This window comes from Nansenia antarctica (genome assembly GCF_963989245.1).
Source record: "Nansenia antarctica genome assembly, chromosome: 11".
In the NCBI taxonomy this organism is placed as follows: domain Eukaryota; kingdom Metazoa; phylum Chordata; class Actinopteri; order Argentiniformes; family Microstomatidae; genus Nansenia; species Nansenia antarctica.
In genome coordinates this window covers 10323559-10339396 of record NC_137681.1, presented here as the reverse complement: position 1 = coordinate 10339396, position 15838 = coordinate 10323559, and the positions used below count along the sequence as shown (strand labels likewise).

Sequence of the window (15838 nt, the reverse complement as noted above, 5' to 3'; positions counted from 1 at the left end):
TAACAGCTCCTCCAAGGGAGTTAACTCTCTTGGTCTAATGGTTAGCGCGGCCGTCGTTTATGTGGGAGGTCGGGGTTCGACTCCCGCATGGGGCGAGGATTCCTGTTCGCTACACTCAACACCAACAGACATTACTCTGGTGACTGAAGCTCCTCCAAGGGAGTTAACTCTCTTGGTCTAATGGTTAGCGCGGCCGTCGGTTATGTCGGGGTTCGACTCCCGCATGGGGCGAGTTACACTAGAAGATTCCCGTTCGCTACAATATTGACTATTTCAAATAGCCTACTACGTCAATAATCAGATGGTTTATATGCATATTGGAAATAGTATTGGAATTTTAATGAGGCTGGATTGCATTAGGAAGCAGTCCTTTCACCAATAGAATTAGAATCCTTTACCCATATTATTTCATCCATCCAAAATACTTCTTTAGTGTGGATCTAGATATCAGGCTGTCTAGTGATGAGAAAAATGGTATAAAAATACATCAGATCTGACATCTTGCATAACATGGATGTTATCCCAGAGCGAATATAAGTTTATACACTTGAGAAAGTCAAGGGTCAATCACTGAGCATTGATGGGAGGGTTCCCCGCTTGTGTGATGATGCTCACTCTTATTGGTTAAGAGATTGCCATGTTTCAAATTAGCATAAAGGGACGCAACTGGCAAAGGATCCACTTGGGGGCAAAGCTAGTGATGCGTCACACCCCCTTGGTGAAAGAGAGAAAAAAAACAACTAAAATATCGACAAACCTGCGAGTTAATGCGTACCAATGGCAACGAAACCATTTGTAATCTCAGAACGGAACCCAAACGTGCTACAGGTGATAGGAGGTATGAACACTGGAATCAGAGATCTCGGATGTCCGAAGTTGTATAAACAAGTTACTAAATGCGCTCCTGAGAAACTGGACATGCAGGATTAGCGGTTGAAGTCGATGTGCAGCAGAGAGAGTCCACTATTTTTACCACGTCACTTTTTTCAAGACCATGGAAGCAGCATCGAATGTGAGAGGGATGAAATGAGACCAAGCGAAACCTGAGAAAATCCACCGCCGATGGGAGGAAATCATTAGGAGAAAAGTTCGACTGATGCGCTTTCGCTCTCCGTAAGTGAACTAAGAAACGGCTACATAAATGTACAGACTAAAGTATTGTATCATGTGGTGCTGAAATATCAGTGTAGCCAGGAGAGAGGAGAAAGTAATTCCAGTTTTGCTTTTAAAACAACAAGAGCAAAATCATGGATTCAGACGGGGGATCCTCCTCCGGGTTGGCGAAGTCCGCAGCTCTGAAGCTGTGTGAGATGGGACAGAGAACGAAACAGTTTGGCACCGCGATGAAAGACCCCCACCAGCAGAGACGGATCATCTTAGTGATCGTCTGCGTGGCTCTCCTTCTAGACAACATGCTCTACATGGTGATAGTGCCAATTATTCCAGATTACCTGGCTGACCTCGAGATGGAGCAAGCAGAGCACGTCCATGTGGTCATACATCCGAATTCTTCCATAAACAGCACAAACCCAGCTAAAAGCAACAAGAACAATTTAGACGTCCAAATAGGAGTACTTTTTGCATCCAAGGCCATCCTGCAGCTGCTAGTGAACCCCTTCACAGGCACGTTCATAGACCGTGTTGGATATGACATTCCACTTTTAATTGGACTAACGGTTATGTTCTTCTCCACCTGCATATTCGCTTTCGCCGAGAACTACGCGACTCTGTTCGTGGCCCGCAGTTTACAAGGTCTAGGCTCAGCTTTTGCAGACACCTCTGGAATTGCCATGATAGCGGACAAATACACCGAGGAGTCGGAGCGAAGCAGAGCCCTGGGCATTGCCCTGGCGTTCATCTCTTTTGGAAGCCTGGTTGCGCCTCCCTTCGGGGGTATTTTGTACGAGTTTGCGGGTAAAAGGGTGCCGTTTATAGTACTCGCCATCGTTTGCCTTGCAGATGGCATCCTTGTCTTAATTGTGATCAAGCCCTTCTCTAACAGGACTAGAGAGAACATGCCGGTCGGCACCCCCATATACAAGCTCATGATTGATCCGTACATAGCCGTTGTGGCAGGTGCTTTGACAGTCTGTAACATCCCCTTGGCCTTTCTGGAGCCGACCATAGCCAACTGGATGGAGAGCACCATGCACTCCACTAAGTGGGAAATGGGATTAACGTGGCTGCCGGCGTTCTTTCCACATGTCCTGGGTGTATTCATGACCGTTAAATTGGCATCTAAGTATCCGAATTTGCAGTGGTTTTATGGAGCCCTGGGTATGGTCATAATCGGGGCCAGCTCCTGCACTGTTCCAGCATGCAAAACATTTGGCCAGTTAATTGCCCCGTTATGCGGCATATGTTTCGGCATCGCTCTCGTGGACACTGCTCTTTTGCCAACGCTTGCCTTTCTAGTTGACGTGCGCCATGTGTCTGTCTATGGCAGTGTCTATGCTATAGCTGATATATCCTATTCTGTTGCATATGCCATGGGTCCTATAGTTGCCGGTCAGATAGTACACACCGCGGGCTTTGTACAACTTAATTTGGGTATGGGCCTCGTTAATGTTCTGTATGCACCTGCCCTGTTGCTACTCCGCAATGTGTGCCAAATGAAACCGTCCCACTCGGAGAGAGATAATCTGCTGGAAGACGCACCTGATGGGCTATATGATACCATTAAGATGGAGGAACGGAGAGCCAAGAAGAAGGGCTATAGTTCTGCGGGTAACTGCCTGCCTGTTGATGAAAACGGCTTTGACCCCTTCACAGCACAAACAAGGTCACATTCAGAGGAATCGTCCGGCCCAGAGTACAGTTAGATAAAGTATCCAACAGCACCACTCCCGAATACATTCCTTTCTAGAGTTTAAGCACGAGAGCCTGTCCAAACAGGAGGGTAATCACTTTGTAATGTACTAATGTGCAATATAAATACCCAATCTCCTAATCATGATTGTGTGATCCGTTTCCAAAGTTTATTTAATTTGACTGTAATTTCATCGTATTCGAACAAGTCTATGTATGTAACGTTTCTAATGGACGTATAATTGGAGTATTGTGAGAGGTCCATCAACTACAGTTGTAAATGTGTGCATAGTGAATATGTGTGCATAAACTGCAGTATTGTAAAAAGGTCAATATAAATGTATGTACACGATTATATTGAGAATATTAATACAGGACCAACTCTGTCAACGCATCATCGTTTATTTTTTAAAACCCAATTGTGAAATATTGACAACTGTTGACCGTATTTCTTAGGTTCAATGATGTCTAGACTGTTTATTTGTTATTCTTATTTTTATAATTCTGAATATTTCGAGACGTAATTTTCAAGTGTTATTTTATTTTTCTGAAGTAAAAAAATGTATCATATGAAATGCACACTGTACATATGTGGATATTTACATAGTATATTATTTACAAAGTATGTGGGCCAAGCCTATATGCATATGTGTGTGTGTGTGTGTGTGTGTGTGTGTGTGTGTGTGTGTGTGTGTGTGTGTGTGTGTGTGTGTGTGTGTGTGTGTGTGTGTGTGTGTGTGTGTGTGTGTGTGTGTGTGTGTGTGCGTGTGCGTGCGTGTGCGTGTGCGTGCGTGTGTGTGTGTTTGTTGAAATTGTTTATTGTCAAATGAAGTATCCGTGAACGCTCAATGACAGCTTCCTATTTGAGCAAATATATGTTCGTTTATCGATTGTCGTTTTAATAAAATGTTATTTAAATATATCGTGTTTTGTTTCTAAGGGTTGTGTGTCATGTGTAGGTTACACTTATGGATTGGAATACACTTCAGTTAGCTATACATTCTAAGCTATAAAGGAGCACGTTTTGTGAAAGGTGAGAAATGCTCAAATCAAGTTCTTAAACATTACACTTACTTAGGTCTTAAGGTACAAGCCATACTTTAGTGAAATACTGAATTGGGATGGTTAGAATGGACATTAAATTACATCGAAATCTTACAACAAGCGCGCATGTGTGCGATAATTGGCATAGAGTTAACTTAACTAACGCAACTTCAAAGCCATTCGAAGGGTCAGGCTAATTACACTTGTAATGTCTTTGTCTCATACATATTTTATATATAATGCTATAGTCAAAACTATAGTTTGTGTGCGTGCGTGCGTGTGTGTGTGTGTGTGTGTGTGTGTGTGTGTGTGTGTGTGTGTGAGTGTGTGTGTGAGAGAGAGAGAGAGAGAGAGAGAGAGAGAGAGAGAGAGAGAGAGAGAGAGAGAGAGAGAGAGAGAGAGAGAGAGAGAGAGAGAGGAGAGGGAGAGGGAGAGGGAGAGAGAGGGAGGGAGGGACCATTTTGGGCCAAAATTAGTTTTATCAATAAAAAACTATAGATGAGGTATATATCTAATTGGAAAACGATGTAACTGAAATCCTAAAATGGACTGAAATAGATTGTAAAGACAAAAAACCCATTACAAGACAATGGCAGAAGGGCATAATTAACTCACAGTAAAATGACTTGATTTTCTTGGTGCGCAAAAAAGGCGTAAGTGACTTTGTAGGGCAATTTTGGCAATGTTACCTACTTATTAAGTGAAATCTGATCTTTTAGAAAACATGGTTTCAAATTGTTGTTTTAAATAAACGTAATAAACGCTAGCCCCATCCCAGATGTGTATATTTTGTGCATGTTCATGGGTGCGAGAGGAAGAGAAAGCATACGAGACATTCTCATTTATCCTATGAAGTCGTTGCTTGGTGCATATATATTCTGCAATAGCAATGAAAGTTGACACACTGATCAAATCTACTACTCGCAAAGAGACCCCCGAGGAGAAGGTTTCTGACAATAATTAGTGTTCACCCTATCGTGTTCTCCACTAAAGTTGAGCTGTTCTTTGTGCTGTCAAAAGCGCGCTTATGTTTTCAGACAGACTGAACTCAAAGTCACAATGACCAACTCCGGCTTCGGTAGGCTATATCCAAAGATAATGTTCGTATAGTCCACTTTATCAGATGTTGGCAGGAGGAAAGCAAGCTGTCAAATAATATGTTCCACGAATAGATTTCGATGGGAGGAGTTTCCTGCCTCCGGGGGTAGGTAGACACAAACACCTAACATCTTTACTTAGCGCGCTTTAAAAGTCAAAGCTTGCAATGGGCGTGAGGCGTGGATGTGGTGGAGAGTGAGTGAGAACATTCCTTCGCGTCAAAGGAGTTATTTATTATATCATGGAACCGTTATATCATCGGACCTCAAAGCACGGCTGAGGGAGACAATGTCATCTTGACTTGCACATCTCTTTGACCTCATGAGTAGTGAAGGCATCCACTGCTCAGGTAAGTGGAAACCCTTTTTTCTCTCATTATCCACATGCACGTATCTTTGAAAGTTATAGCCTAATTTGTAAACCGGTGCATGAAGTGCTCGGTATTTGGATGACTTAGAAAATAACATGTTTCTCGATGAATACTTAGAGGGGAAGAGTGTTAGAAGTATTTCTGAAGTACAAAGTCCACACGTGGTTTTCCATTTAACATATAGGGACTGAAGATAATGTTATTATATTTTATCAACTTCCCCAATGCGAGTTATTTAAAAATGCGATCACAGTGGTAATCGAACATTTATGCCAACTCTTGTTTTTTCTCTCTTTTAAATGATTCGATTTACCGATTTACCGCAGGGAAGGTTGAACACCCACCATCTGTAGAGGGTTGCCGTATTACTTCCCCTTGACTGGACTTGGCTGGACGAAATCAAGAATGCCTATCCTGGAGCGAGAGCCACCAAAAGGCCGCAGGGACAGTTATGTATGCAACTCTCATGTCTTTCGTTTGAATTAATATTGATGAATAGAATATATTGCAAAAATATATCACTGGGCAGTTGCATGCCAGCTTTCACTTAAATGTGTTGCTTGACAGTTTTCTCATATTCTGATGATTATTTACTGTTGCAGCAGAGAAAACTGCGGTTGACAATAATACTAATTGTGTATGCTCACGCTGTGTGAAGGACGATGTTATGACAATCGTAGAATCAGGGTCTCGCAGCATCTAGCATCTATAGGCTACAGTGTTGCTGAAATATATCCTGCTAGGAGGCTTGAAACAGATCTGTAGACTGACTCAACAGGTCATATTATATACTGTATAAACAACTTGTTATTAAAATATTGTGGACCTAGACTACATAATTTGCAAGGTATGTCGTTTATAGATTAAATAAGTTGTTTCATGTCAGTCCGAACAACTGGTCCGAACAAGTTTTGATGAGGAGACCCAGACTACCATCACATCGACATTAAGTCTAATGAATATTTTAATTTGCCTAAGAAGTCTTTAAGAGTTGCATTGCATTTTAGAACTTGTTCATGCTTAGCTAGGCCTATTTCTCAGAGCAATAGCTGTCTTTCCACAGCGGGGTATACGCCGTGCCAGAGGGTGCCATGGCCAATTGCAAGAGTATTGTGTATGGGGTGTTGTGTAATGTACACAATGTACAGTACATGTACCATAATGTAAAGTAACTGGTTTTACAAACTGCATAATTAAAATAAACGGTCCTGAAGCCGCTCAAGCGATACAGACAAATATTGACCCTGTCCATGGTGCTGAAAAAGGAACTACTGACCTCTAGGGGCAAAATCTAAAAGTGGAGATTTAATGCTTGGCAAGAACAGGAGGGCAAAAGTAACCCATCAATGCACATTTTCGGTGCCTAGTAGTCTGAATCACGCGTACGTCTATTTGACAAGTTACACTGTACTGATTTTTTTAGAGAGAAACACCGGTGGTGGTTGGATAATATGCTATTTAGCTGACGCTTTCGTCCAAAGCGATTTATATTGCAATAAGTACAATCTAAGCGTTGTTAGCGCCATGGTTCAACCGAGCCACAGAGGATAAGAGGAACATGAATGAATCATTATTGGACGATTGTGATGAATTAATCAATCACCTTGAAGGTATTGGGCTCTCTGTACGTGGGCTACTTAACTTACAATAAGAACATGTAAAATTGTTGACTGATTCAGTCATACTGGTAGTAAAGACTGCCCATGTTAAATATGCAAATCATCTACAGACAGACACGCAATACATTTGCATTTTCTTAAATAAGATAGCCCTGTTTCGATCCAAATCAAAAGAAGAGAAGCATGTACTTATCCCACAGGGCTTTAGAACTCATTCTCGAAATATGTCTTCAAGCTGTTTTGATGAATTATTCAATCTGGCTCTAAGAATACAAGCATTGAGAAGAATTTAGGAGGCAAACTAGATATGTCTAATGAATAAATGCATAGACAGGAAAACAACTTCGAATGATGAACATATAGTTTGTCCCTTTTCTGCCTCAATAAGTGAGTAAATGTTTACCTCAATGTAACTGTTATCTCCACAACGGCAGGTCCTGCCCAAGGTGCCCATTCCACCTTTGAAGCAAACCCTGGACATGTACCTCAATAGTGTTCGACACCTGGTGAAGGAGGAACAGTTTCGTAAGACTAAAGCCATTGTGGAGAAGTTTGGGGCACCTGGGGGCACTGGGGAGTTGCTGCAGCAAAAGTTACTGGAGAGGAGAGACAAGACAGACAACTGGGTAAACTACCTCAGACAAACAACACCAACAACAACACAACAACAACAACAACACAAATATTCACAAAAAGGAAATTCCATACTTGCAGATTGTGTTACATGTTATGGAAATGGCGATTGTCAGCTTTTTTCTCTCTCTCATAATACAGAATATATTATATTGCATTCCATATAGACCATGTTTGAGCACGTATTGTGCAAGAACAAGAATCTCCACCTGTGATAGAAGGCTATCTATTTCCTAAATGGCACAATGCATGTGGACCATTTGTAAACAAGGCAACAAAAGGTGGAAAGAACTCAAGCTGTGCTCATCGATCTATCAGACGTGCCACTTGATGTCTGCAGGTTCAATCGATCACTAACCACTTAGATGACCAGTCAGTCCAGATGAATGCAGCTCTCTGATATCTATCAAACTCCCACTCTTGCGTCAAATCTCACCTCCTCTTCTTTTCATCTTGCTATGATACACATTGCATTCACAGTATTGATGGCTTCTCACCCCAATGCCCCCATGCACCATTTCAGTCCAAAACCACTGTACAAAGTGTGCAGAAGGAGTTGTGCCTGGCAGACATGGTTTTCTCATGGTTTTCTCATGGTTTTCTCATGTTTTTTTTCAGGTGTATGACTATTGGCTTGAAGATATGTATCTGAGTAACAGGCTGTCCCTTCCTGTCAACTCCAGTCCTGTCATGGTTTTCCCAAAACAATCATTCAGAGATCGTAAAGACTCCCTCAGGTATGTGCAATGTCCACACTATGAGGGCTCATAGTGAAATGTATTTAATCATTTGCATGCTAAAATAACTGCATGTGTATGTATAGTTGTCAGTACAATAATGGGCAAACAATGCTGAAGTGATTGATTCAGGTGTATCAATGTCTAAGCGTTATGTAACCTTATGCACATGGCTCCACGAGTTATCCTTCTTATGTGTAGCACTGTAGCCATCACAGGAAAACGGCTTGCTTCATTTAATGAGGGGATGCAGCCATTTCCTCAATCAGATTACTGCTGACTGGCAACAAATGAAACTAAACTGGACATACACTAGGACTGTACTGTACATACTGTATAGTACATACACTAATTGTGACTTTTCAATTATGTTTCGATACACTTTCGCGTATGAAACCCTCCTCTGCTACGCAAGTATATAACTAAACAGACAATATTGAGAGATAGTCCTGAGGCTCTTTTGTAACCCTGCATTTTCTAACCATTATAAATTCACTTAAATATAACACAACACTTCCCCCAAAACAATGTTGAAGTACACTACTGCTTTCTGTCCCCTCTAAGCCATACTTGGTGGTGAGAGATTTACATTCATTTCAGCAGGCATGAAAACAGATTCGGATCAGATTTACAGGCACGGGGAGTATCAATAGCCCGGCAGCGTCATCTCTTCTCTAAATCTCTCCCTCTTATTAAATGAGCTGTGGTTCTTGCCAGACAACACAGGAGCCCATCCAGCTCTGCTGTAACTCACCATTAGCTTTTGTCAGCTCGCGGCGTACTAAGTGAATACTTCCAGAGCACCAAGAGTAGCCCGTAATAGACTGACAGAGTATGTTATTAGATCGGGAGTGACAGGACCAAGCTCTCCTGTGAGACTGGTGGCCCGGGCCGGTGGGTCCTCTAAGAGCCGGCCAGGGGTGTGGTGGCGGTGTGGTGCAGCCCCCTGCTTGTATTGATCATCTGGGTTTTCTAACAGAATGACACCAAGACAAATGACATGACACACCAGGTCTGACGTGGATCTGTGTTTTTTCCCTATCAACGCACACACACATAAACACACAAACACACAGGCATGCACGCGCACGCACACACACACACACACACACACACACACACACACATGCATATGCATGCACATACACACACACACACTCTCACACACACACACACACACTTGGCCAATGTATTCCTGTAATCTACCACAAATGTGATTACTGCCTCGCCATTGAGAGAGAAGGGGAGGGGGCTGTTGTTTTTGTTGTCCCCGTTTGGTGTATCATTGTGAGCAGATACACATGGACCAACATTCATGTATCCATATACAATATGTGTACAACACGTACACATGTATGTGTATATTATATTATATTATATTATATTATATTATATTATATTATATATTAGGAATGTTGATGAATAATGTTGTACCAATCAATGCACAGAGTAGTGATGGAAAGTGTGCCAGAAATATATGTATATTAATATATATACTGTATATATTAAAAATATCCAAACTAAAACTGATAACTATATTATTCCAACTTCAAAGGAGAGTGTCTCAGGCTGTAGTGAAGTAATTGTTGTGCATGTCTGGCCTAAAGCAGTGATATAACTGGAGTCACTACCTAATGACTGTAGGAGATTATGATATCATTGAATAGGTTTATAGGTGTCCTCCCTTTCTGTGGACGCTCTGTGCAGAGTTTGCTAAGTGTGAGTCTTTCTCCCCCTTCTCAGATTCGCTGCACATCTCATTACAGGAGTTTTGGAGTACAAGGCACTCATTGACGCGTGAGTTCCCTTGACAACTGTCCACCACTGCCAATTCATTCAGCCTAACCCACATTAATTTGTTAATTTATTAAATAATTTACACCATTCGATTCATCACAGTGCATGAAAACAGACTCTGAGTCTCTGCCTTGTCAGGCTGGCGTTGTCTGTGGAATATGTCTTGCAATCGTCCACCATGGCCATTTCACTCATTCATCCAGGTATTCATTCAACACCCGATGTAATAATTATACATAGAAACTGACTGCAGAAAATGAAGATGTTAGAGGTGATCTGAAGCTTAAGCCTCTGTATGGTTGGCAGGCGGGCATTGCCTGTAGACTATGCCCGTGGCCAGCTGGCTGGCACCCCTCTGTGCATGGAGCAGTACTACCGCCTCTTCACCTCCTACCGCCTGCCCGGCCTCAAGAGAGACACCCTTGTGATCGAGAAGCACCCAGCCTCGCCGTCCGAGCCAGAACACATCATTGTGGCATGCAAAAACCAGGTCAGACACTTGGCCACTGAAGGGGCTATTTTTGGATGATCGCATTTCTGGCTGAATCTAAACAACATCCATACTACATGACGAAGATAGTGAGGTTTTTAGAATGTCAGCTCAGCGCAGGAGGTATTCATTCATTGAGCGTCTCCATATAAGTTGATTAAGGTAATTCTCCAGGTCATTGCATCACATCCTTTTCCTGATGCTCATATACGTACTACTGTAGGCCACTTCCCACCAAAGATCTATTACTTAATATCATGGAAAGGCTAAAAGGGAGGAGGAGGCCTTACCTGGATAGGATTCCAGGAACTATCAATCTGCCGCACACATAAGGGGCCCATCCCTGTGGAGACACAGACGGCTAACTAAATTACTGCTGATTGAATCTGCCACTTTGTCTGAGAGCCTCCTTGAGTCACAAGGACAATTGATCGCCACAGAGGAGACATGTTTTAGTTAGCTGCAGCGGATGTCCCGCTGTTAAACTCTGTTTAACCCTTGCCTGTCTTACTTTGCACTCATTAGCCAACCACCTTGGCGTTTAACAAAAATGCATTGGACAGAACACAGATGATAATTTCCTTGCTGATGTAAATGAGATTAGATTCAACGTTATTGTCATTGCAGAGTACAAGTAGAAGACAACAAAATGCAGTTTAGCATGTAACCAGAAGTGCAAATAGTGATATAAAAACATGATATAAAAACACGACAGTGATAGTGATAGGTACAGTATGGCAAGTACGGTAGTTAGAGGTATAATACAGTTATAAGCTATGTACAGTTAAGGCAGCTATGTACAGTATGGTATGTACAGATGTATAAATAGTGGCTATATCAAAGGAGGTATGTGCAATGCAGTAGTGCAATGGGTAATTAGTCATGTGTATACATAAATACAGCATGTCATTAACATTTTTTTTTTCCCCCACTAGTTTTTCGTGCTGGATGTAGTGGTAAACAGCAAGCGGCTGAATGAAACGGATATCTTATCTCAGTTGGAGAAAATCATGAAAATGGCGGAGAATGCAGAAGAGAGACTTCCTCCTTTCGGTCTCCTAACCTCTGATGGGAGAACGGAGTGGGCCCAGGCCAGGGATGTGCTCATAAAAGGTCTCACTTCAAACATCAAATCTAAAACTTTATTTATAGAACACATTTCATACACAGATTCATGCGTCTACTCCATTTTGTTTATTGTATTGTCATTACGTACAACAAACCAGTTAGCCGCTACAGTACACTATAAAATAGTCATAAAATCTCATGAAACTATGATCATAAAATACAATTTAATAATAAAATACGCACAGTATATCATACATCATGGCGAGACAACAAGATATGGAAATGAAAAGAATCACCAACAAATCGATACTAAAACCCACACGGTTTCTGTCTTGACTAGAAACAACAAACAGAGACTCGTTGGGAGTGATTGAGAGTTGCCTGTGCGTGGTATGTCTGGACCACCCGAGCGGGATGGAGCCCAGTGACACCAACCGGGCCCTGTTGATGCTCCACGGAGGAGGCCATGAGAAGAATGGGGCTAACCGCTGGTATGACAAGCCCATGCAGGTAGGGCCATGTCCAATGGCACTACAGTACAATCCTGATCGCCCATAGCTTGGAAGGGAGACAATGGCAATGTGTAGCCTAACCCACAGTTTATCAGTTTGTCATAGGGATGGATGGGATCTGTGGAGTGGTCTGCGAGCATTCCCCCTTTGAGGGGATAGTTCTGGTGCAGTGCACCGAATACCTGATGAAGTACATGTAAGCGAACTGGCTTATCTCGTATTAAACATCTCTTTGATTATTCTAGCCAGTTCTACACCTAGTCCATCATCTCAGTAGTAGAGAGGGTGGTTGAGGATTCTCTAAATGTGCCGCTGTGCTTTCTACAGGACAGGAAGCCCCTCCAAGCTGGCGAGGGCATCCAGCGTCACAGAGCTTCCTCCTCCTCGGAAACTGCTCTGGAAATGTACTCCCTACATCCAAGGACTCTTGGCCGCATCCGCTGATAGACTCCAGAGGCAAGGCCAACATGTGCATACACACAGACACAGACACATTTTAAATGCTTTATTTATGTCCACATGAATATACAATATCTAAAAGACATAAATACTATCACACACACACAGACACAGACACAGACACACACACACACACACACACACACACACACACACACACACACTCCACACAGTGTTACCGAGCACTATAAGTCATTTTTAACGGCATGAAAGCACAGTCTCTCTTTCCACTACAACAACCACAAATCAAACAGAACATTCTTACGGTGTATTTATATTAAGGTTCTTTTTTTCTCTCAGGCTGGTTAGAGATCTTGACATGGATGCACACAAGTTCACCATTTATGGGAAAGAATTCATCAAGAAACAGAAGATGAGCCCAGATGCATACATACAAGTTGCCCTACAACTTGCCTTTTACAGGTAGGGTAACATTCTGAACAGGCCCTCCATTCCCCTAGAAATAACCACAGTGTGTGTGTGTGTGTGTGTGTGTGTGTGTGTGTGTGTGTGTATGTGTGTATGTGTGTGTGTGTGTGTGTGTGACAACATCCTCATACAACTGTGCCATTGTTCACACAAGCCGGGACTGTGCAGTAATGATCACTTTAACTTTGAAATGCTCAGATGCAATGGAAGGCTCGTCTCCACTTACGAGAGTGCCTCTATTCGCCGCTTCCAAGAGGGGAGGGTGGACAACATCCGCTCCGCTACCCTCGAGGCCCTGGCCTTTGTGAAGTCCATGACAGATGAGAAGGCCTCTCTCTCCGTGAGTCATTTTTCTTACTTAGGCCACAATTACTGGGTATCTCCCATAACGCTGTTCATCATGTCCACTTAAATGAAACTGGTGACTCGGCCTCCTGCCAGAGTCCCTTTATCCCTCCCCCTACCCCTCCCCCGAAAAAGCAGATGATCTTTCTGAAGATGTAAGAGTTTCCAAACTGCACACTCATTGTGGGGTAGTATGAGTCATCAGGTATCTTTTTTATAAAATGTGAAATGCTGGGGAATTGTATTCGGTCTGTTATTGTCAGCTAACTGGTGTAGTATCTATTCACTCTTTAAGGATTCAGAAAAAATGAAAAGATTGTGGGATGCAATCAATGTCCAGACAAAATACACAATTGCAGTAAGTAAAAATAATAACCTTTATTTGTATAGCACTTTTCCTGCAAACGTTGCCGCTGTAAAAGTACAGTGCACTTGTACAGCATATTCAAATATCATAACTGAACACTGCATAACACTGCATTTTATGTATTCGTTAAATGAACGAAAACCTCTAAATCGTGTTTATTTCATTCAGGCTATTACAGGAATGGCAATAGACAATCATCTTCTGGGACTTAAAGCGATTGCGCAGGAGCTCAAGATGGAGAGGCCTGACATGTTCACTGATGAAACCTACCTAACCAGCAACCAGTTCATTCTCTCCACCAGTCAGGTATGATCTATTCTATTCTATTCTATTCACTGCCATTACAATCTATCCTATTCTCTCTCTACACTTTAGTGTCCATTGCAATTTAGTCTCATTGACTCTGAGTAGATGAGCTATTCTAACCTGGCTTTGGCATGTTTACCATCCATCCTCAGGTCCCTACCACAGTGGAGATGTTCTGTTGCTATGGCCCTGTGGTTCCCAACGGTTACGGGGCCTGCTACAACCCGCAGTCGGACCACATCATCTTCTGCGTGTCCAGTTTCCGGGAGAGTACAGAGACGTGCTCGGCCGTGTTCGTCAAGGCTCTGGAGGAGGTCCTAGTGGATATGAGGGATCTGTGCAATAGAAACAACCCTGCCTCCAAGCCTGTAGATCTCAGCCAAGGAGCCGGCAGCAAGCCACAGAAAGCAGGGAAGGTAAAGCCATAAGAGGGAGTATGCAGGTGTCAATGGCTCTCCTCAACACTAAGTTAAAGTTAGGACACACTACGTGCAGCTAGTGATGATAGCAGCGGTGTACTCTGTGTGTATTCGCTATTTGTGCAATCATGTTTTATTTTATGACATTCTCTTGATTCAATCAAAAGTACAAAGCCTTAAAAATCTCCTGTACCTATGTATATAAAACAAAGACGATAAAGTAGTGTCGTTTAGCTATTAATGGACCTATGAAGAATCACAGGACACTGTGAGGAAAATCTGTACACGTATTTTCAGGGTGTTCCAATGCAGGTGTAGACAGTAGGATACTCTCTCCAGTCTACCCAGCATTGACACTTTGTAGTGTAGACTGAGCTAACTGGTCTGCTAACTTAGGAAACTGAAGCCATGCCCGCTTTTCAGCACTGACGTGAAGGACAGCTCCTCACCCTGAGGATGAATGAACTCCTAGATGATCTCAGTGTATGTATGCCCAGCATAATACATTAGCTTAGTCAAAGAACTCCAAATATATATATATATATACACCATATACCTAAAATATATTCACATTTATCATGCAAACATACATCATTGTGTAACCATCATTGTGTAAGAGCATTGTAACACCATTTACATCCAGGTTGTGTTAACATCTCATGTTGCCAACCTGTGCTCATGACAATTGTTTCACAATAGATTATCACATAGTATAAAACACGATTAGGTTGCCAAAGAGGAATATCTATGATGTGAAGTCTGAAGAATGAGAGGCACTTTAATGTCAATCATATATTTTTAACAATTAAATGTATAAAAAAACTACAAATATAAATGCAGAATAAAGAACATAGTATAATTTGATGGATATACAGGAACAGAGAATAGATCTTTTAAAAAAGAGAAAATATTGTAAAGATCATGTGGTAAACGGTCCTTCATGCGTAGCCCTAGCGGCACAGTTGTTGTCCTTTAGTAACTTTGGGGTCTGAAACATCTGTTATTGTATGTAAGAGTGTGCATACTGTATGTGAAGCAATAGATTGAGTCATGAAAAAAAGTGAGCTGCACTCACAATAGTGATAATGTGAAGTGAGTCATTTGTGTGAATCATTTAGTAGGCTATAGGCTACTACCTGTGTTTAGGAACGTTGACATGTTGAATGAAAAAAGTCGTTTAAGGGTACTTAGTGCAATAACAAAAAACATATACAGCCAGGGTTAAACATGCAATTCAAATATTGCAAGTCAGCAATATTTTTGTCATAGAATGTATTGTACTCTGTGAGTTGTAGAGCAAGTTCTAATGTAAAAAAAAATAAATCAAAGGTCTGCAT

General features: G+C 42.0%; 2 protein-coding genes across 2 annotated transcripts; both read left to right on the top strand.

Moving 5' to 3' along the window:
- Positions 1 to 1247: 1247 nt before the first annotated feature.
- Positions 1248 to 2822, top strand: slc18a3b (solute carrier family 18 member 3b; the record flags this gene model as incomplete). The annotated part of the gene is made up of 1 exon (XM_080541662.1): positions 1248 to 2822. One exon carries the CDS (start codon positions 1248 to 1250, stop codon positions 2820 to 2822), a length of 1575 nt encoding a protein of 524 aa, XP_080397788.1.
- A 2903-nt stretch (positions 2823 to 5725) lies between these two features.
- Positions 5726 to 14510, top strand: chatb (choline O-acetyltransferase b; the record flags this gene model as incomplete). The annotated part of the gene is made up of 14 exons (XM_080542256.1): positions 5726 to 5773; positions 7374 to 7565; positions 8191 to 8309; positions 10053 to 10106; positions 10413 to 10596; positions 11532 to 11709; positions 12005 to 12174; positions 12272 to 12372; positions 12504 to 12632; positions 12936 to 13058; positions 13263 to 13404; positions 13705 to 13767; positions 13945 to 14082; positions 14235 to 14510. 14 exons carry the CDS (start codon positions 5726 to 5728, stop codon positions 14508 to 14510), a joined length of 1917 nt encoding a protein of 638 aa, XP_080398382.1.
- Between the last annotated feature and the right edge of the window lie 1328 nt (positions 14511 to 15838).